Source organism: Parus major, chromosome 1A, assembly GCF_001522545.3.
Source record: "Parus major isolate Abel chromosome 1A, Parus_major1.1, whole genome shotgun sequence".
Taxonomy (NCBI): domain Eukaryota; kingdom Metazoa; phylum Chordata; class Aves; order Passeriformes; family Paridae; genus Parus; species Parus major.
Window position 1 is genome coordinate 18821352 of NC_031773.1, and position 22437 is coordinate 18843788.

General features: G+C 39.8%; 1 protein-coding gene and 1 long non-coding RNA gene across 5 annotated transcripts in view; one reads left to right on the plus strand and one right to left on the minus strand.

Moving 5' to 3' along the window:
* Nucleotides 1–2678: 2678 nt before the first annotated feature.
* Nucleotides 2679–18784, plus strand: LOC107204671. Of its 2 annotated transcripts, XR_004497443.1 has the most exons (3): nt 2679–2831; nt 16198–16282; nt 17675–18784. It is a non-coding gene; the product is annotated as an uncharacterized LOC107204671 (long non-coding RNA). The 2 variants fall into 2 exon arrangements; XR_001521692.3 differs by lacking the exon at nt 2679–2831 and having other exon boundaries at nt 14795–16282.
* Nucleotides 18545–22437, minus strand: part of PLXNB2 (plexin B2) — a 250246-nt gene continuing 246353 nt past the window's right edge. For all 3 annotated transcript variants that reach the window (XM_015628206.1, XM_015628207.3, XM_015628210.1), the window contains one exon: nt 18545–20441. In XM_015628206.1, coding sequence (XP_015483692.1) covers nt 20337–20441 — 105 coding nt within the window. In that variant the 3' untranslated portion in view covers nt 18545–20336. The remainder of the gene's footprint in view (nt 20442–22437) is intronic.

A 22437-nucleotide genomic window follows, 5' to 3' on the forward strand; every position in this document is an offset into this window, starting at 1 on the left:
GTCAGCCTGGGAACCAATAGCATCTGTATCACATATAGCCTGATAATAACATTACCTGTGGGATAGTTACATGTATGAGTATTCCTTTACACCAGTAATTCAACTACTGTCTTGTAGCAATGTAATTACCCTGCTTTCTGTTTGAAGGCTGGCTGTAGTTTGAATTCATTTCCATTCAAAAGAAATCTATTTTTTTTAAATAATAAAAAAGCCTTCTCCAGGTCTTAACAGATCATTTTAGCAGATCTTTAGTAGGCCAGTACTGATCTGAGAATTGTGAACAAATTTGATTCTTCTAGAAAGAGCCAAACAGACAACTTAAGTCTTTCTGTCTGATCTACAGAAGCAGAGCAACTTTCTACAGGCAGCTGTGCAGATACTCACAGTCAGATACCATTTTGTGGGAGAGTGAAACATTCCAAACTGCCTGTGTTCAGCTTTCTTTCACAGGTGTTTGTTGTAGTTCCGTGTTTGACTGAACACTTGGAAAATGGTGGTGGGTAACAACATCCTGCCATCAGCTGGTAGTAAACTGATGGCGGCTTAGGTTGGAGACAAAAGCTCTGCCTTCCATTAGCAGGTTGCTGAACACCTAAACATAATTTATGGGCGTCTTCTCTCAAAAATGCCTACAGCTCCAGTAATGAGGATATGAACAATCCAACTCAATGTGCTTTTGGATGGTGTGCAGCCAAGAAGATCTCAGAAAGAAATGTGCTTTCTGCACTGATTAGGAAAATATATTGAATACCTGGGTGCATGTTCAGAGAAGATTGCATTCTGGAAGCAGAAGGGTCTGTGCAAAAATTGCTAATGTAAAATATGTGGAATGTGAATGTCCAGACTGGAAAATGGCTATATGCAAAAGCTGCAAATCTTTTTAACTAAGTTGAGCCATGCAGAAACTGATGTTGAGTCTAACCTAATACCTTATCATACTGCTGTGAATCTCTGTCACCCATCTGGACATGCCCTGTCCTCCCTCCCAGCTGAAGAGGGACATAGGAAAGTAAACACCATAGAGAAACTTTTAGATAGCTGAAGTTAGGTGATATGAATTAGGACTACATTCCAGGAAATTACTGCTGTTGTGAATAGCTTGGATTCTGATATTTCCCACAAATTCTGTAGCACTTTCAAGAAATTTCTTGGGTACAAACAGAAAGAGTCCCTAGATACCCAGATTGCATCAAAATAATTTATACACTGGCTGCACAGAACGCTGAACTCTCTAGAAATCAGAGAAGAGCTAAAAAGCTCAGTTTCTTGTAATGTAACATTTCCAGGTGAAAAAATAAGGCATGTCCACTGAGACTTGATAACCTTAATTGCCCAACAGTTTGGGCTCTTCTTACTGCAATCTGTTCTCTTAACAAGATTTTTCCCATTTTTTCACATTTGTGACGGTGTCACAAGCAGGATGTGGAATGAACTGTAATATATGATTTTGAATGGTGTCTTTCATTGCCTAGGAACCTTTAAAATGGGCCCTCTGTGTGTACTTATGGCAATTGTAGTGAAGCGGACACAATTTTACCTAAGTAAAATATGAAAGTAGAATCTAGGTAAGAATTCTGTTCTTGAGTCTGAATTACATTTAGTGCTATCTCCTTGCAGACTCTATTTTCACTCTGTCAATAACAGATGTGCTGTTTGCAGTGTATGGCTGAACAAATCTATTTTCAAATGTCTCCTTGGCTCCTTCACAATCTGTTGCATTCCACTGGTAGTACAATAAACTGCTTAGCTGGGAGAAGTATGGAAGATGGGAAGAAACATGACTTTATTCATTTGGAGGAAAAAAAAAAGAGACTTTTGTTCTTTTTGTTTATTCATGAATAAGTCAAATTAGGAAATCTAGTTCTGTAACTTTTGGCTTCAGGAATGGTGATAACAACAATAATAAACATCAGCTCTTATGAGTAGAGAACTCTCTTTTGATTACTTACAACTAATTTGCATGCACTGTTTGTTTAAATTTTACCTATGCCAGAAGTGCCTTTTAAAGCAAACACATATGGTCTTTCTCAAGATCTCAAGGCATTGCAACATTTAAAATTATATACCACAAATACATGCACTAATTTTTACTCAGCATAATTATAATAAATTAAATGTTTACTCTGAAAATAGAGAGATTTCAAGTTGATAATGAAATAGCTCATTGAAATTGACAAGAACAATATGCAGTGCTTGGAAAAATGGAAAATACTTTTTGCTCAAAAACATTAAAATTTAAGAGACAGGGTGAGTTCCAAGGAATAGCTGTTAAAGTTGTTGGTTAATGACAGGTGAGGATGTGGCTAACTTTATTAACCCTATAAATGCAAAGACATATTTGTTCACCTGGACTAAAGCCTGAGGACAGCGTGGGTGCATCACTGAATCCAAAGTCAGTGTGTGCAGGCTTGGCCTCTGACACTGAGGTTAACTGCTATAGAAGAGGCTATGTCCATTCCATTAAACTCTCTTATCTGCCAAAATGGGTCAGCATTTTGTTTGCCTCTTGGGAGTGGTATGCGAATGTCTGATTTACGGCCTAGAATTATGTGGAGGAGTATTTCTTGGCCCTGGCCAGCAGTTTAGTTTGTGTCTTGACCTAGCCATGCTCTCTGATCTGCATGCTGCAAAAGAGACTGTATTCTGCATGCTCTGCTGTGCCTCTCAGGAAAGAACAAGGAGGAAAAGGATGTGACATGACCTTGCCATGATAAAGAGTTGCTTCTCAGGCTCACTTCTGATGCTTGACACCATAATGGTCAAAATTCCCGACCAGCTGCTTGGCCCCCACCCTCCGCAAGACAGTCATCGGGGAAAACAGGAATAACAGAGTGAGTAATCTCATGGGTCTTGATAAAGACATTTGATGTCACCTCGGCTATTTCTCCCACTTTTGTTCCCTAATCGTCCTTTGCCTGTCTGGCATTTCCCTCCCCTTTCTTAAATTAGTTATTGCAGATAACATAAAACATAAATGTTTTGTGGCCAGCAGAAGACAGTTTTCCTGTGCCATATTTTGAACTTCTGCTCTAGACCACAAAGGCAACAAGCTTCCTCAGCATTTCATCTCAAAGAAAACACCAGATAATTTTTTGCCTGCATGAAGTGACTGTAAAAAAAAAGGAACCGTGAAGCATGTACTCAATTCATATGGGTTTTTTTGTACAGCTTATGCATGGCAAAATTTAGGAGAAAATAATGCTTAATACAAGGTTTTGAGGAAATTTTGCTTAACCATTGATCTCAATACATCCAACAATGGTTTGTTGGTTGTATACCTTAAAGGACAGGAGAGGTCCTTAGACGATTTGAGGTAGCTTCCCATATGTCACAAGTGGTTAAGGATACCCAATATGGCAGTGTTATTTGTTTCTTTATGAACATATATTTTGTTTTCCACTGAAAGCCATGTTTGAGAAAGCATGTAGACTTAACCTGGAAACGCAAATAATGAAGAGTAAACATTTTCATTTGGTATTTTTTTTTAATGTTTAACCATCTGCTTTTTAAAATGTGGTTCTATGGTTTGCCTACTTTACTGCTTCCTGTCCCTTGTTCCTCCATTAATCCCTCCTTTTTTTCCTCCTCTTCCTGCTTCTGTTTCCTTCCTTCCTTTTCTATCTTTCACAACTGATTCTTGATAGGTTTTTGACTGCTAGAACTAAAAGCTCAGTAGTTTCTTCCTTTGACATGCTGACCTAGACACTCTTTGGTCATCATTTTGGTCAGCTAAAAGAGACCAGGCTTCTTGTCTTTTCCACTCCAGCTCTCAATTTAGTTGCTTTATCTTTTTCTGTTTGTCAACATTCTTTTTTAAAATAGGCTCCAAATCCCACAGAGTATTTCAGTCTTCATTCACCAGTACCTATAAACTTAATCAGTTTATTAATCCTGTTCAAATTTCCCCTAGCTGCGTTTTGTTGTTACAGTTTTGGTCTATCATACCATCAGTCTTTTCTTGTATGCTCTCCCTTATTCAGTTAGTCTAGACTTCCCTTCATCTTTCTAAAAAGGAAGAATATCCTTTGGCTATACCAGTTTTTGGAATGGATTACTCAGGTTACCAGGCAGTCAGAGGGTTTTTCTCTGCACTGTCCTTTGTTACTGTTTATTGCATTTTCAGTCTTTGTCCCTGGAATTGCAATTTCTTCCTTCATCACTTTTGAAAACAAAATCTGGGTAGTGAAACTGATTTATTGATGTTCCTCTATTGACAGAAATGTTTCCCAGAGTTTTCTTTCTACCTTATTGCATTTATGTTATATAGCACCAATTTTTAGATTAGTGTAATGTTGTATTAATTTAACAGATCAATAGAAGTCAAAGATATTTGTGAAGCTACAACACAATCAAAGTTGTAACATAATTTTAGAAGTAATTTGACAAGAGCTATTTCCCTAAAACCATGTTGACAAGGGTTTCCTACATTCCTGTCCTTTAAGTCTTTTTAAAGTTGAATGATGAAAAATGATATTTACTGATTTCAGAAGGAAGGTAAGAGAGAGAAGTACACAGAAGGAGGTAAGTGGATGTTCTTGGTACAGGAATGAGTGCAAAACTGATGTTTTAGAATAGAGAAATATAGCAATACTTCTTTAGGAAACTGTATTCTGGTTCTTTTTCCTAACTGCAAGAAAGATTTATAGAGGGTGAGGGCACAGTGATGAGAGTTTTTTATTTAACGACTCCAAAATAGAACAAAAAAATCAGAGTCAAGCCATTATCCAAAACTATTCATACAAGAAAGTGTTAAAGAAAAAAAGATGAGATTAGCAAACCCCAAGATTCTTGTTACTATCCCCCAAAGGCTGTGTTTGAGAAATAATACAAATATGCAAGTGGGAATTAATGAACAAAATTTTATGTGCTGCATGCTGGGTCTAATAATGAAAGCATGGGCGGCTGGGCCTATACGCATTTGTGGGGCTGTAAATATCAATGACAGGAAAGCAGATGGGCTGAAAGGAGCAAGCTTTACTCTGGTGATTACCACATTCCCACCTTTAGAGCTGTGGACCCCACTGTGACAACCCTGCGCCCTCAGAAGCCCAGAGGTGTCACCCACTCAAGCAGCCAGAATCTGGCTAGATCACACCCACTGTGTCATTTCTGAATATCCCTTTTTTTCAAATTCCTTGTCTTCTTTTTTCTCCTTTCTTATCTGGTTGTTTACGTCTTTAATGGAAGTCTGGTTCAGCTGACTAAGCTTGAATACTTTCCAATGTTATTCTAAGTCTTTGGCCAAAAAGGCAAGCAAAAGAACTTTAAACAACCTGATGCTTGTGTATATCTATGTTTGATAAGGCTATATGCATGCATCTGTCATTCTTCAGCAGAGAGTTGCACTAGAAACAGGCAGAATTTGTTATCTCTTGCTTTTATGTGACTCTCTCTAGTTTGTGTTCAGGAAAGCCAGATTGGATTCCAAAAAGAATAAAAAAGCAGGATGCCTCCCAGCTCACCTCCTAAGTTTTTCTCCCCTTTCCACTTCCCCTTCCCTCCATACTCAGGTACATTCAGTACATTTATACTCTGGATGAGTTAATACTCAGGAAATGAGCACAGATTATTTTTATTGAGATCTCTTTGGCATGTTACCTGGGAAGGTGAAATACTTTTTCATAAAACACAGACTCATGCAATGGTTTGGGTTGCTAGGGACCTCTGAAGATTGTCCAGTCCAACCTCCCCAACTGTGGTTAGTGACATCTTTTCCTAGATCAGGTTGCTTTGGGCGCAATCCAACCTGGCCTTAACACTGATGGGGGCATCCACAGCCTCTCTAGGTAGCCTGTTCCAGTGTGCACACTGTTCCACTTACTGTAAAAAATCAGTTTCACTTAGAAGTCTATCAAGTTCTATTTTCCTTCACAACAGACCTGTGTCATGTAGGACCTTTTGGCCTCTAAAGGACTCCAGTTACCCCTTCAGCTAAGTACTGCAGAATGCAGCTCTCTCAGATCCATATCTTATTTTCTGTCTCATGTGCACTAAGCTGGAGAATTTGGCAGGAGAACTAGACATCTGTACAAAAACAAAGTAAAAAAACCATGGAAATGTGAGGAAGTTCCTTTCTGAGTGGGATTTTTCTGGTGGGCCTCTAGTTCTGTAAAATGACAGTCAAGGAAAAGGTGCCTCTAAAAGCTTCACACTCCTCCTCTGATCAATCAGCAAGGATTAAAACGATCTGCTGGGAAGGGTTTTCCTTCTCCACTCCAGTTTGGTGGCATCCCTCTCTAAAAAAGAACAAAAGACACCACCACTGTAAGAACCACCCACTGGAATCAATAAGGATCATCACACAGCTCCCTCATGGGTATCATTATACTGTCATTACTTGAAAATACAGCAAATATTCTCAATCCTCTTGTACTGCCAGGCAATTTTCTTTCTCTTTGACTGTTCCCTAATGCGAAGTATTCAAACCACAATTGCCTGCCAGCTTTGAAAATATCTGAGTCTGGAGGCAAACAATGAAAGTGCTTCTGGTCATATCTACCTTGTACAGTAGCACATGTATATTAGGCTATGCTTTATTTCTCAGTCTGTTGCCACAGCAAGCCCAGCAGTGCTGAGAAGGAGGACAGGGTGGCTCAGGCATGGTGCAGGTTCAAACCATGTGCCCTAATAATTTTCCTCTTCTCTCAGCCATCTCTCAGCCAGAGATATCTGGCTGTACTTAAATGAGTGATCTGCCTTCAGATCTTAGATCACACGGGTGCTCATCCTAGAAGTCCTTTGTAACAATTCAGAATAATAGACAATTGAAGAACTATTTTATCAGACCACAGAGAAACATGTCAAAAAAAGTTGCAGTATATAATATCAGTTTGTTGAATAAGACTCAGCATATATGACACATCTTAAAATTTCTGCTAGAGAGATTTAGGACCTCTTTAAAGGACATCAGAAATCCACTTGGGCCAAATAACGTTGCATCTGCTCTGTGCAGGGTGTGAAAATAGGCAGTATATGGAAGCTAACTCCAAAGTTCAGGTTCTTGATAAAACTCATACTTTAAATTTAATTAGTGCCCTAGGGGAACATGAAGGCTAGAGTCAACTCTGAGGACTGAAGTAACCAGCTTTTGGACTTGACCTTCCTAACAATGTGTGAAACCACTACCGTGATTTCAAAGTCTCATTAAGCATTAAATATAGGGCAAGCCAGAAGTGATTTTGCAGTAAATAGAAATGTTCATCCATTTAAATAATCAGACTGTAGTCTCATTACAGCTGTATTGCATGAAGCATTATTTGTAGAGAAGACTTCTTAATCATCCACTTCAGTCAAATTTATAGGGAAACCAGCTTTAGTGAGTTAATTTCAAAGAATAACATGTTTGGTTTTGGATTATTCTTTCACAGCTGAAAAGAAAATCAAAGTGTTTTGAAAATTACTCTGAAAGAACAGAAAATTATAAACAACATAGAGTGAATGACTAGTAACTGCCCATTTGCAAAAACGAGGAAAATAAGATTTGCAAAACATAGCCTGCCTCCAAATAAGAGAAACTGGTGTACAGATACAGCCCTCTACCCCTCCTATCCCATAGGAATCAGACACCAAAATCTTTAAGGAACAAATTCTCAGACTTTCAGACCTTCCAGATGTAGCATGTTACCCAAAGAGCCTTTTACCCAAGAGACAGTGTTGACACTGTGAATGAGAGATGGCAAATATCCTTTTAACTCTCTCTGTGATCTTCTGTGTTGCTGTAAACAATATACCTAATAATAGAGAAAATTAAGTCTTTGATGCTCTTACTGACTGGAGGGAGGGGTTTGGGTGACTGATGTAGCATGTTAGATATTTTGACATTAGTATGTATAGATCTGTAGTCTTAAAAAGAGATCTATTTGTTTTCTAAACAGTGCAAGCCAGGGAGTGCAATCCAAACAAAATGGTATTGTTCTTCTGGCCACAGGCTCATCTGGGAGTTCATGAAATGGGTGTTGGCCTATGCCTAATGCCTGTTGCCTTTCTGACATGCCACACCATGAAGAGACTGGCTCTGTGATTCAAATGACTTCTTGTTAGGTAGCGGAGACTGTCTGAAGACTGGGAAAGCCTGTGTCCCTCAGACTCCCCCCTCAAGGGTAAGTGCTCCAGCATGCAGCTGGCACCATGGCCCTACGTGTTCTGGTTGATTGATATTTTTCTTGTAGTGTTTGGGATAAACAGACCAGGCACAGTACTTGAGGTGAGGTCCTAAGCAGAGAGAGGTAGTGCCTTTCTGAAGTCTTTTCTGATATGAAGTTTTACAGTATCTAATGAAGTGATTGGCTAGTAGGTCCTAAAGGTAAAAGCTGGTAAGGCTGCAGGAGGTAATAGACTTCATGTGAGCGTAGGTGGGCTGTGTAGGGTGATTGGGTGGGTAAAGATGAAAAGATGAGGGGTGTTAAAGGAGAGAAGCTGTTGTTGAGGCAACAAGGGAGAAGTCAAGATAAAAAATGGGAGAACAACTCACCTTCAGAGGTTCAGTTGAAGGGTCCAAGGTTTTACTAGGAATCTACAAACGGAGCTGATGAAGTGATTAAGTTTGGAAGAAAATTCCTGAAACAGAACTTGGTGGTTTTAGGTATAAGACAGTGTAAGAACTTGCCATCTCTTTTCTATCATTATTGCTTAATTAATCATTAAAACATTGAGAAAAATAAATGGATGCAAAAATGCCTGTAGGTTTCTTTGTTTCTGGGCATTCTATAGTGTGGCAGTGCCTGGCAAAAATCTTTTCTTCTTCTCTTGGCTGAGAAAGGAACATGAAATTGCAAAGGGGAGAGCAACAAATGAATCTCCTCTGAGCTGGAGATCAAGCTTGTCACATCAGACTGCAGCCTAAGACTCAGGATATTTTGTATTTTCCTAAAACTCCAGTTTGTAGAACCCAGAAGTGAGCCTTCATGATTTTAGTGAACACCTAGAAAAAATAGAGGACATTTCAAGGTTTAGGGCCTAGAAAGCAAATACTGCCAAACCTCTGTTTTGTAGATTTTTTTATTCCTTACTCCTAGAGTAGTTGGTCAAACCGTCCACCATAACTGTGTTTCTACCTCCTGGGACACTAATGATGGAATACACAGTTCGGACAAACCTGTGGTGGACATGGGACATGTTGTCTCCTGGTTTTAAGCTCTCTTTTTACCTGGTGACAGTGAGGAGTTGTGGACACACATTTGTGCATTACTCTCCTAGGAATTTATTGCTGAGGAGAGAAGATCAGGAATGTGGCATGTCCCAGGTTTGAAGGGTCATTAGTGCAGCAACCTCCATGTACTGATTTCAATGATGAATGTGTTCGACTTGAGTCATACAAAATCTGCTTTAAAAATTCATATTTCCTTTTTCCTCCTGCTCCCGGTGGCTCAGTGTACTCTTTGAAAAATGACTCACTTCTCTCCAAGACCACTTGATATTCAAACAGCTAAACTGCTGCTTTTTACCAATGGTTTATTGAAAGATTTCCCTCTGGCCTTGTCCTCTTTTGGGCAGACACCTTTTCTGCCTTGCCTTGCAGATGCATTTATACGTTGAATCAGAGAGCCCAAGCAAAAGGTTTTGAGATAATTCTTGTCAAGCAGCAGAGGTGAACTTTAAGGTGACATCAAATTCAGGCCAGGAAGCAAAAGCCCTGTTCTGCAGAGGGTGACATGTCCTGGGCCAGCCCAAGCAAGGTGCAGCTGTCTCTTCATGCCGTGTGTGCAGCAAAACCACCCAACTGAAGGAAAAGCATGCTGATACAGTGCAGCTGATGGCACTGGAGGGGGTGGGTATTTTGTCTTCTTTGGGTTATATTGTTGTTTTAAATAGATGTTTAGGCAATTTTTATATTCTAAACAGTGACAGCTGGAGACAAAAAGCTGCTGTGAGTATGTCTGAGAGCTAGTGTGAAAAAGCTGTGATCACACAAAGAAAATTTTATGCCTTCTTACTCCGCAGAACAGTTAGGAGTGGACAAGTTTTATGCTGAACACAAATATTCATAGGTTTTGCTGTCTTTCCTGCAATACCACTATCTACAGTTGCTTCTGGAAAATATTCTAGATGTGTGGCAGGGAGGTTAAATTTTAACTAAGCTCTTTCTTTCATGATATAGCTGTTCTCTTTATCATTTATATCTTGAGTAAGTGTTGATAAATGTTCACATTTACAGTGAAATTCAGAGGCAAAGACAGTTTCATCTTGGTTTTGCAATGACCATATCTGAGCAGAGACTATTAATATTGATCATCACAATCTAATTCAAAGCAGAGAGCAAAATGCAGGGATGTTAAAGCCTTGGGCAATTGTCATAATTTACTGTTAAGGAGAAAACTTTATGGTTAGCTGCCTGGATTAAAAATCTCTAAGACTTTCCCACAGGAAAGTTTTATTAAAGGCATGTGGTATAGTTAAATGTAGTTATACAACACTCCCTCCTCACATATATAGTTACATGTATATATAAGTATCTGTAAAATCAAATTTCCTTACTCCTGTTAAATGGCATTTTACATAATTTGAAAAAGAAAAAAAAATCTTTAAAATACCATATAATTCTTTGTATCACTTATGTTGTATTTTTATAATATCTTCTGTTTCATTCAGCTCAACCAAATGCTTTCTCCTCCCAAAAAATCCCCCGAACCAAATCCAGAAGGACCAGTCAGCTTCACTCATTCCTGTCATCATGCCTGTGTGGAAATATTTATCCAGTCATAATCAGTTTTGCACCATGGCAATATTTAACTCAGCTTGAGAAAACTGGTTTGATGTTCTCAACACCAGTTTGGTGTTGTGAGCTGGGGTGAGGCTTGCCTTGCTGACTGGGTGTCTCTTTGGTGTGCTCAGCTGGCCTGTGAGACAGGGACTGTCCCAGGAGAGGGAACACAGGTTTCCCTGCTACCACATCCTGGAGTGTGGCAGTGCTCAGCCCGGACTGTGGTGTGTGGTGATGAGTTCTGTCAGGGCCATGCAAGCTGGAGCTGACACCAGCCCGGTGAGCCTGTAAATGGTGTGGGAGAGGGGCACAGGGCACAAGTTCTTTGCTCTCTTCGTGAGGTGGCACTGTGAGTCCTGCAGGGCTTTGCTCATAGCTGGGGCATGCACAGGACCCCTGTTTGTAAGGACCAAGGATCTGTTTACGCATCACTGTGTGCTTGGTGAGGTAGAAAGAGAGGTATGACTTCTGCAGTTCAGGCAGGGATGCCCAGGTTAAATATCAGCTTAAAGAGGACCACAGCCAGAGCCCTGGGGGCTGCAATGGGGCTGTGGATGTGACCATAGAATAGCTGCATTTATCTCTCGGCAAAAGCAAGTTCTGTGCCACAGGTGGTCATGTCCAGCTGGCTGTCCTCTGGGAATACACACTTCACCTATTGGTGTATGTCCACAACACTTTGGGCAAGTGTAGATGGTGACAAAGTTACACTCTTTAACTTGCTACAGGCTGGCAGAGTTACACTGTACCAACATGCTGAGAAACGCTGAAAACCAGGCCTCGCATATCCTTTTCATAGATACTAAATCTCCATAGTTTGCAGACTGCAACTTGGGCAAACACAGACAGGAGTTTTTCTTTTGTGCCTGAATTTTTTTTCCTCTACAAAGCCATGGAAAATTGTAGCATGGAGATAGCAATTTAGCTGGATAAATTTTATTTTTTCTGCATGTAGTATGCCAGCAGGTTAGATTTAGGATCCAAGGATCTGGAATCTCATGTTTTATTCCCAGCCATGCAATTGACTTGTGCTCTAACTTAAGGCGAGTAGGTTTTGCCTTAATTTTTTACTTTTTTGGTTTTTGTTGCATCACCAGGAGCAGGATACAACCTCACAGAGCTTAATTATCATTTGTAAAACATTTCAGGGTTTTTGGATGAAGACAGGAGTCATTCCATATGATAATCTTGATGTCTAATTGCCAGGCTGAGGGATTGCCAACCTTCTGTGTGCAGAGCAGGCACTTGGACAACGGTATCAAACTGATAAATGGTCTACTTCGTTCCCTTCTCTCCCCACCTCAGCCACCTACATCCACCTCCAGTTTCCTCTCTTGTGCTGATCATGTTAAAGCACTAGCTGTATTGATTTTAGAGCAAACAGAATTGATTTCAGAGTAAATCTCCTAGAGATTGCAGGAGAGATTCAGAGTCCATTTAAATGACTAGGGACCCCTGGTATGCTTCATTAGATCCTGGGTGAGCAGGGGCAACATCTGCAGCATAATAATAACCAGATCAAAGCTCCTGCTATGTTAATACACAAGACCATGTTGAAAAGTGAATGCAGATGGACCTGATCCCATCCATTCACCAGTTTCTTTATTGCTTAGTAATTTGGGTGTATTTATTTTCTCATTACAGGCATGGGTGATATGGCTGATAGCTGTTTTGTGATATGATAACTGTGTTTGTGTCACATTCTTGAATCTTAGATCTGAGAAAAAATACCCAGTAGTTCTAATGAGAACAGAATTCAACTCCATTTGGAGAAATAAAATACTTTGGATTGCAAGGCTAGAATATCCTTAGTAAAGGAATTTCCTGTTGTAAAAACAAAACAAAACAAAACAAAAAAACCAAGCAGAAACAATTATGGAGAAGTGGCACAAAATTTAAATTATCTGGGTTTGTTATCAAGGAATGCAGATGTCTGGGTTGGGTTTCTTTTCTTGCAGATAGCCCATAACAAAGCCCAGCTATACATTGCTGGAATAACAGTGGAACATCAGCATCTGTGGAGAAACTTGTAAACAGAGGAGAGTCACTGGGAAGTTTGGAAAAAAATCACAATAACATTCATCTCTTGTGGAGCACAGTGTGACTATGAATATGATACACCTCTGTTGTGCAGCCATTCATCAGGGAAGCTAAAAAGGTCTCATAGCTTTAGGAAAAAAAGAGAAAGAGGGCAGGTAACATATTTCCTTAAAATTTTAGCATGTTCCCGTTCAACACTTCTGCAGGAGCACCACAATGGTAAGAGCTTTAAAAGCGCAGGTACTTCATAGATGTATTCTTCTACTTATGCACCGCAGGCTTTTAATACAATCTAGTGTTTCCCAGAGCTGTTGGTAACTGCAGAGTGGGTGTGAACTGGATTGTTTCTGACAGGATTTTTACATTAGGTTCTCTTTATACCTCTGGAGTTCAGAGCTGATTCTGACTTTTGAGGTTTGTTTATTCCTCTTAGCATTGCTCTGCATTGTTTTGACTTTCTGTATTCCAAATTAGTATTTCAATAAGCTATGTTTCATCTGGGTGCTCCTTACAAACTGGCTCTGTAAGTCACTCATGTCTCTAGACCCATACCTAGGTCTAGAGCCTAGGAGCCATTAGCACAGGAGCCATTAGCACAAACAGCTCTCAGCCCTCAGCTAGCCCAGCAGGTGGGGAAATTGCCTTGGCAGGCAGACCAGCACAAGGGCACTGTGTGCAGGGCAGAGCCTCCAGCCCAGCTGGCAATCCCCAGCTCACCCCAAGAAGCACATGGGTGCAGGCCCACAAAGAGGAATTGTTCAAAAGTTTAAAATTAATAATTCAGCACTCCTTTGATTTGTTTTAACTACTGCAGAATGTGTGTCCTGCCACATTACTTCAACCTTGGAATGAAGTACAAATAGATGTGATTCAGATTCTAAATATTTAAAGCCAGAATCTAATCTTAGATACATTGTGTGTGCTGTCATCTCAAAAATCAGCTAAAGAGAGACAATGATGGACAGCACAGATTGAAATTAAATTTAAGCTCTGTATTAAAACACTTGCCCTGCTAGTTCACATGAATGATTAACCACAAAGAAACTTATGTCAGTGACAGCAGTGCTCAAGTGTTCTTTGTCGTCACTGTCTTCGTTAACTTAAGAAAAGAATAGTACAAAACCACCTGACAGAAAAAGGACGTCACCTCCCCTTTCTTCCTAAATGAAGAAAAGAAGTGAATGAAGAAATGAAGCTAAACTATTAACTTTTTCCAGTTAAATGGCAAACAAAACATTTCTAATCTTCCTTTCACTGAAAAGAAAGATAAAATCACAACCGTAACTTAAATCAAAAGCTGTAATGATCCTTGGGCAGTTACAGGCTCTCACTATAGATAGGCAGGTCAAAGCAATCAGCATATGAATCTTCACACACAGCCAGCAAAGCCATAACTTGACACAGCTCTCTATCGAATATTATTGTAAGAGGACTAAGCACACCAGGGCATGACCCTATTACATACCAAACCTGTAGCTCCAAAATAACACAAAACCTAGATGGATGATCTCATCTCCAGCAGTAATGTGCCAGAATACAAATAGAGGATTGTCATGGCTTCAAGTGCACAAAGAAACAAAATAAGGCCATGTTAAAATAAAGGGTGGAATATACATTGACAGCTGAGCAGAAGAACCTACTGCTGCTGAAAATGATGGCAGTCTTTCTGTTCCCTTTGCTGGACATTAAGGCCTCATTATGGGACTTTCGGATATCATAACGGTATAGCAGCCTCACAAGACAAACTTTAGTCCATTAAAAGAAGCAATGAGGCTAAACATCCACACCAAGCAAGTGAGCTGTGTGAATCTAGCCTTGTTTAAAGGTAAAATGATGTTAATATCCATATCACTTTCTAGTTGAGGACTAGCATAGTGCAGCCTCCAGTCTAGGGTAGAGTGCTGCAGACTTTAGGTGGAGTTCAGACCAACCTAGGCCAAAAGTCACCAAAAGGCCACTGATACATCAGAGGTCAATGTATGCACATCAGAAGTAAATAGTAATGTATGTGCAGGGTACATTATTAACAAAACAAATGTGTTTTACCTTAGAAAGATAGAAATGTTCTGTGTTTCAGTAAGGCTATCTGCTCTAGCCCAAAAAAATCCACTTCTATAATTTTCCAGTGTGCTGAGCCTGGGAGGGTCTGAGTGTCCAAGGGGTGCTTTGGGGATGAAAAGTGCATGATTAATTCAGGCAGTGATTGTTTCCTTCCTTTCAGAGGAATGTAGCATTGAGGTTCAGAAAGTGCCACTGAAACACAAGGTAAAAACCCACACGAAGAAGGATCACGTAAAGGAAGATGAGGAAAGCAGCCAGACCCACGATAATAGTATTCCAAATAACATCCTGGAGGCAGTTTTACAATTGTGAGCACTGCCACGGACATAGATGTAGCTGCAGGAAACATGGATTTGGGTTTGTTTTAAATCCCATGGATTGGCGTCCAGGCTCTGCAACTAGCAAGTATGATCTCTTACTGAATAGGAGCATAGCCACAGGAGAGAAAAGATTAAGGGAATCAAAGGAATACATTTTTTCATTTCACTCCTTTCTTATTACAGTAGATTAAAAGAAAAAAGTGAGTTTTGTTCAACATTCAATTTTGAGGACAATTAAATAAGCCAAAAACATTGTTCAGAATTAGAGCACCGAATAAAGGATTTCAAAAACACAGTGTGGGGTTCATGGTGGGATTTTTATTTCCTTTTAAGATGAGCCATATACAGCTGTATGAGATCTATTGTCCTCTGTCCCACTGAAGAAATAGTTTCTTTCTAAAGTGTCCAATCTGGTAAGACACATAGGTTCTTTAAAAGCTTAAAAAAAGAAGGAAAGCACTCAAACTCTCTTCTGGTTCAAATGGCAATTATCTGAGAAGCAGCAAAGAAACAGGAATACATGAGTAAATGAAATAGCTTTTGATGGCCTGGCTATGAATGACAGTAGGATTTGTCCCCTTTGGTAATGACATGCAGCAGCAAGCAGTATGCACCGGCAAGACAGAAGTCAGCCCTGACTGTCTGGTACAACAGCAGTGATCTTTCACAGCATAGATGGTTATTACAAGCCTGCTCAGGGGAAACCACTTTCTACTCTAATGGATGGAGAAATGTTCCTTGATACTGAGGCAAAAGGGGACATAATTTAAAGAAAACTAAACCTTTGAAAACTTCCTTGTAACTGTGGTTCTGGAAAGTCTCTTTTCCTTCTGTTCTGCAGGAACTGTCAAACACCAAGAATTCCACCATCATTTTTGGGCCCCATCAAGACAAAGGCTAACAAAAGAGGGAGGCTAAAAGACCAACTCTAGTTTACAATTCCACCTTTCAAACTCATCATCAACTGAAGGAGGGTTTTTCAAAATAAAAAAACCCCACAGACTAGGTATGTAGAGTCTGAGAAAAAAAACCCCACTGATCATTATAGCTTGTGTTCTGCTGTCATTCATTCTTCAGGGAATCCTGTGCTCCAGGCAGATCTGGCAAAACAGACAACCAAGAGAAGAACTTTGTGTGATGGAGAGAACATGGAATGCTTCAGGTACAGAGTTTGACTGTACTGAGCTTGGAATGAGGGATAAAAGCAAGTCACAAGGGCAACGGTGCTTACATTTCCAGTGCATCAACTCTATTGACTCAAAGTGCCAAATTTCAACTTATCTGAGTGTAAGACAGAATAACACAGGACTCAAGTCAATGGTTGGTAGAAAAATGGCAGGTAGACATTCTCCTTTAAAGCTCTGAAGATGACTGTCTCACTGCTCTGAATGGTATCTCTAGACAGAGATAAAAAGGAAAAAAAAAACCTGAAACAATTTCTCCTGAAAGTTTTTTCTAAGAAAAGACAACAGACTTGGGAAAAGTCTTAAGCAATCTTTGCTCAAGATCAAATTCTTTAGAAAGGAACTCCTCAGAGAACTGTTACACCACATGCTTAAGTGCATATGGGAACCCTGACTAGAACCATTATCAGGCTAAATAGAGGTATTGGAACTCTATGAAGCATGTAAATGAGGGGTTTTCCTATCAGATTCAGAGACTGGTTTTTTTAGGCCATGTAGGTACATATCTACTGATAGGGCTGGAGAATCTGGAACGATGAAGTACTGGTCACAAAAACTCATCAGCACTGCTAAGTCCAGGACATCTGAATTTCAAGCTTAGAGCCATTTTAAGTCATTATGCAGCTGACTAAAAATCTTCCCATGTTATGACAGTTCGTGATTTTGTGAATTCCAGTTGGAATTTCTGAATTCCCTGTATGGTTTTGTTTATAGTGATGGCTCTGTTTATTTTCAAAAGGTTACCAGAAAGGCCAACTTTAGAGTGCATGTAAATACAGCTCAGACTCAGCAGGCTAAGAAATGTGTCCAACACAGCAGGGTGCAGAAGGGAGAGGGTCAAGTAGGGTGTAACAGGGAAGTCATCTTCAGGAGACATTATGAATGCCTCACATATGTGAGACAGCTGAGGTGAGATAGCTTTGTGAGAGCAGCAAAAAGATCAAGTAAGGGGTCAGAGGGAAACCTGGCACTAAGGAATAAAGAGTGAATTCCTGGTCAGAGACAAAAAAAACCCCATTCCTGTTCAGTTGGGTGAGTTACTACATATCAAACAAGCAGGTGCAGGGACCTTGTCCCATCATAAGACATCTGTATTTGGCATGGTGAGGCAAGCAAAACCTCGGAGAGACTGCTGTCAGTAATGAGATTCAAACCTGCTGGCAGTGGTCAAATGCCTGTATCAGCCTCTGATCTAGGTCTCAGAGATGTCCACGCAAAGTGACTTTGCTCACAGCTGCTGCTATGGAGTAAAGTGATTCCTGTTTGGGAGAAAGAAGGTTCTTATGCTTTAAGAAGTACCCCTTAGAGGAGCTGCAGAAGTGGTGAAAAGGAGCAAGACCCCCAGTGAGCTTTTTCCTTTTATCTTGTAGATGAACCAGATGTCAGGAGCAGCAGAAAACAAATGAGGAGAATGAAGGTTCGAAGAATCAGATTGCTAAAGTGTAATGAAAACTGGAACCAAAAACTAGGCCTGGACAAAAGAGCACCAGAGTGGAAAAACACAATGGAGGACCTTAGCGAAAAGGGGAAATAATAAAATAAACTAGCTCAGTTCTTCAATTTAAATTTCAACTTTGTGCTTTCAGGATAGGGGACCTGAAGAAATTGAAGAACTGGCATTAGTTTTCTTTGTAGCTGTGCAGCTGCTCACAGTTATCTGCCTCTGTGTTCCTGGCAGGCAGCACTGCAGCACCAATAGCCCGCAAATTTCCCAGGATGTGAGAAAAGGGTACCAAGAATGATTGATGGATCCATCATGAACTTGCACATGCCAGCAGACACACGTGTCTCATGTGGCCCCACAGGAAGGATCCAGATAGAGCACTGCTGCATCCCACAGCTGCAGCCTGCAACTGCTCTGTGTCAAGTCACTGCTGATGGGGGACATATAATGTTCCCTCTGAAAGCCCTACTTGCTCAAGCAGGGCTTTCTGGTCTCTCTGGAGAGATGCTGCTGAGCCCGTATTTTAATTGGTTTTCAAATCCCAAGATACATCAGGCAAGACCTCACTCTGGTATTTTGCACTACATCCTTGCTTCTCCAGAGTACTGTCATTTTTCAGAGCAAATGCCAATAAAAAGGGCATGATGTCAGGCATTCCATCTGCAGGATGTGCCGCACTCCTCCATTCCCAACCACAGACTGATGGACGCTGCTGCTCCCTCACTCCCGGAGGAAGCATTACAAATCCTCTCAACACCCATCCCCCCAGTTTCAGTAAAGATCCACTGACACTTGGTGGAAAAAAAACAACATTGTATTTGATTTACAATTAACAGGATTTACAAATAATGAAAAAGAAACAGATTAGCCATGAAATTAGGATGTCTTTGTTGATGAAAGAATAACTGGCAAAGCACCTTCCTGTAGAAGTCATATAGCTCAGTCCTAAACAGTATAAAATAACTTACAGCCCAGGCAGGTTCAGGAATGATTATAGACAAATGCAAGAAGTCGAGTACAAAAAAACCAAAAAAAACCCACTCACAGCCTACTGGGCAGGAAACCAGTTCTGGTGAGGCTTTTGATTTTCAGAAACTCAAGGAAAGGCCCACTGACAAATACCAGGAAAATTTCAAAATGGGAGAAAATAAAATATCAACAGACAGTAAAAGTCAGTGTGTGACAACCTACCAGGCAGGGAGAGCGGGCGGCAGACACTGCATTAGCTTGCTGAGAGTCAGCAGAGTCCCGGTGCTTGGCAGGACAATGAATGAAGGAGTACAGATGGCAGCACTTCATTAAAATGCTACTTTACTGCCAAAAACTTGCAAGACAAAGAGAAGTAAAGTTCTCTGATGTGCAATACAGCAATTTAAGAAGACGTACCTAACTTTTTGATTTGTACGGAGCTTACCTATATTGTAAACACACACTTTCTGACAAGTTATTTCAATTTTCTTTGCTATGGATTATAGTGTGTATTCAATCAAATGCAGCATTCCAAGGCTCAAAACTGACCGAGTGGTTTTCAATAGATGGGTATATGATTTTTCCAATATCATACTAGTATTTTACATCACAGATACAATAAAAACAAGTGATGGTATTTCTAGGACAGTTCCAAGATTCAAATAAAAAATCATCAGAACCATTCTAAAATAGGATATTATACATAATCAAATCATGTTAAACAGCACACTCTCGGCAAGCAGCTAATTACAAGCATTCTGCTGGTCATGTTTTTCACACAAAAGTCATTCAATAGCACATAAATACTTATTTTTCTGATCTGCTTCTTTTTACAAAACCATTCATCAGATTCACAGAATTAGTACAAGTAAGGCACATTAGCATATATCATAAAACTCACAATAATAACAAAGAGTTTTAAAGTTTTAAGGACTAATTCCTTCTTTGCAGTGACTTCTGAACCGAACAAGACTTCATCAGTAGAACTCTTCTACACATTACTCTTATTTCTCTCACAGCCAACTGTGGTGGGTGCAATACTGTGCATCACCATCGAGATAAAGAATTAAATTTAGAACCATGTGTGGTAGCAAATCCCATTTTTACATCTTGCAGAGAAATTGGATGCTTTATTCACTATGTTCATTATAAGCACAGACCAAGCTTTAGAGCTCTATGGAAGTCAATTTCCAGTTATCAAAATAAAAGGGGATATTGCATGTGTCTCTGAGTATGTTATTGTTTTCCTAGTACAAATATTGCTTAAGGTAAAAAGGATGCTATAGTATTGAATTTACTTGCATAATGAATCCTAAATGCTGATGTCTCAGATTCTACTAAATCAAAAGAACTATAGGTTTTTCTTCTTCCACCCCCCACCCTGCCCCCAACCAAAGGACTCTCTTTCCCACAGAAGATTCATTTACACACAACACAGCTTTTAATTAGAAGCATAATTTACAGTAAAAATTCTTTACATTACACCTCTGCTATCAAAAAACCATGAAATCTTTCATTTAAAGTTGTAATTATACATTAAAAAATAGAACACTATTTCCTTAACAGGAAGAATGAATTTGAACATCTTCAGATCAGATTTCTTTATTGCGGCTTTTGAGTCAAAGGTCAGTCACTTTATTCTCTAGCGCAGCTGCTATTTGCTGTAAACGGAAGGCAAGCTGCATTTTTTGTGCAGCTGGATCCTCTTCAAGTGCATTTATAATCTGGAAGATATAAACACAGAAAGTTTAGAATAACTTAGCTTAAAATGTATAACACAGTTCTGAGACCAAGTGTTTGATACTACTTTGGTTTTCAAGAGTCTTGTTTTCACTCTGTACCAAAGTCCATCTATTAGGCCCCATGTTCTAATTTTTCACAAAGACAGTAAAAATGATTGTCTCTGTTACTTTATCTAAGTTGCTGTAATGTTTCCCATTATGTTGTGATACAAGCAAATTAATAGGTAGTACTTTATCTTGTAAAATATTACATTCCAAGATGGAGCAGGCAGGGGAAGAATTTCATTAGAGCTATTTAAGAAACAGTGCTTTTACTTACAGTGCACCCTAAAAGGCTTAAGGGTCATTTACCATCAGTAATTATATCCCATCCCCATGAGCTTTAGTTATGAGAAGCTCCTGGGTGGTCCATGCAGAGGCATATGGTAGGACAGCGCAAGGTCTCCTGTATCTGTACGCAATATGAGGAATAAAGCCAGCAGCTCCCTTTTGGCTCTTGCCAAGAAGTGCCAAGACTCTGGCCCAGCACAGCATAGTTCAGGAAAGCAAAGAGCTCCTCAGAGGAGCCCCCAGCATCCTGCAGCTTCTGCTGTACAGAATATATATAAGAGGATATGATTCTTAAGACACAAGGGATTTGAAAACCAGAGCCAGTAAAGGTCAGCTGTTATGAGAAGGCTTTTCTTCAAATAGAGTTTTTTAGGGCTTCCCAGATCAAATTCAAAAGGTTTTGAAAGATTTTCATTTTCACCATCCTTTAGGAAAACTTTCCCACCAGCTATTAGATTTCTCCATTAGAAAAATGTGTTACATGACAAAACCATTCCTTTTCTAGAACTGGCTTTATTAATATAAGTCTGACAGTGTAATCAAGAAGAAACCTTTAGCACTGTTTAAATACTATAGAAACTTGCAAGTACAAGGACTGGAAAAATAGAATTTGCCTGTCACTACCTGTGGTTCTTATTACTTCTTGAACATCACTGATAATGGAGATTAATGCAGTCAGAATCAATCTAGCCAATAATTTCACTTTGAAGGGCTGGTATAATGTTTGCATTCCAAAACTGGAGCAAATTTGTTTAGAAATAATTATTTTAATGAATTTGTTTTTAAAGTGTGAACATATTTTTACTAGACAGACTCAATAAACACTTATTGCAGTATTTAAACTGGGCCTAATTTAATTTTATATTGTTTCCTTAATTTAAACAATTATATCTAGCTGTAACTCCTCAGATCTAGACTAAATAATTCATGATTATCTCTACTGGTGAATATATCCTTCATATAAATGTGGACAATTAGAATGCACCCATTCAGTCATTGTCAAGCCCTGCAGAGATGCAGAAGGTACAGCACATGCTGGGAACCACTGTGTCAGTAATAAAGACAAGGGCAGCTGCAAAATGTTCCAATTTATGCAAATTAAAACATTTTCATGGAAAATAAATAGGCTTGATTAATTTTACTGGATGGTTCTTGACAGAATATCTCCACAATTCTGGATTAGCAGCCTTTTCATCAGATGCACCTCATTGTTACACAGTGATGTACATGGAAGGGAAGAGCCACTGATGAAGTCCCACAGGCTGGTGACTCTGCCTGAGGTGTGGATGAATCAGGGATTTTCAGTTCATCTGTCATTCAGGGTCCCCGGGTGTTTGTGTAAGAGGTCAAATGACGGACACATTTGGGAAGGTGCTGAAAGCCAGCTTAGCACTGGGGATGAGGGGTGAGGGAATGCCAAGGGGTTGGCCTACATTCCTCTGTCTGCTTCTCCCACTGGCCATCACTGCAAGACTTCTCAGGGTGATTTGATTTTCCCTGCTTCCATCTGCTTAAAAGCTGCAACAGGCTGGCTGCTCCTGTATAAAGCAGCTGCAGTGAAGGATGTGACTCACTGTCTTTAGTGCTAAATGTAAGTGAAAACATCAACTGTGCTGAGAGGTGCAAGACTAACCGAATAGAGCTCACA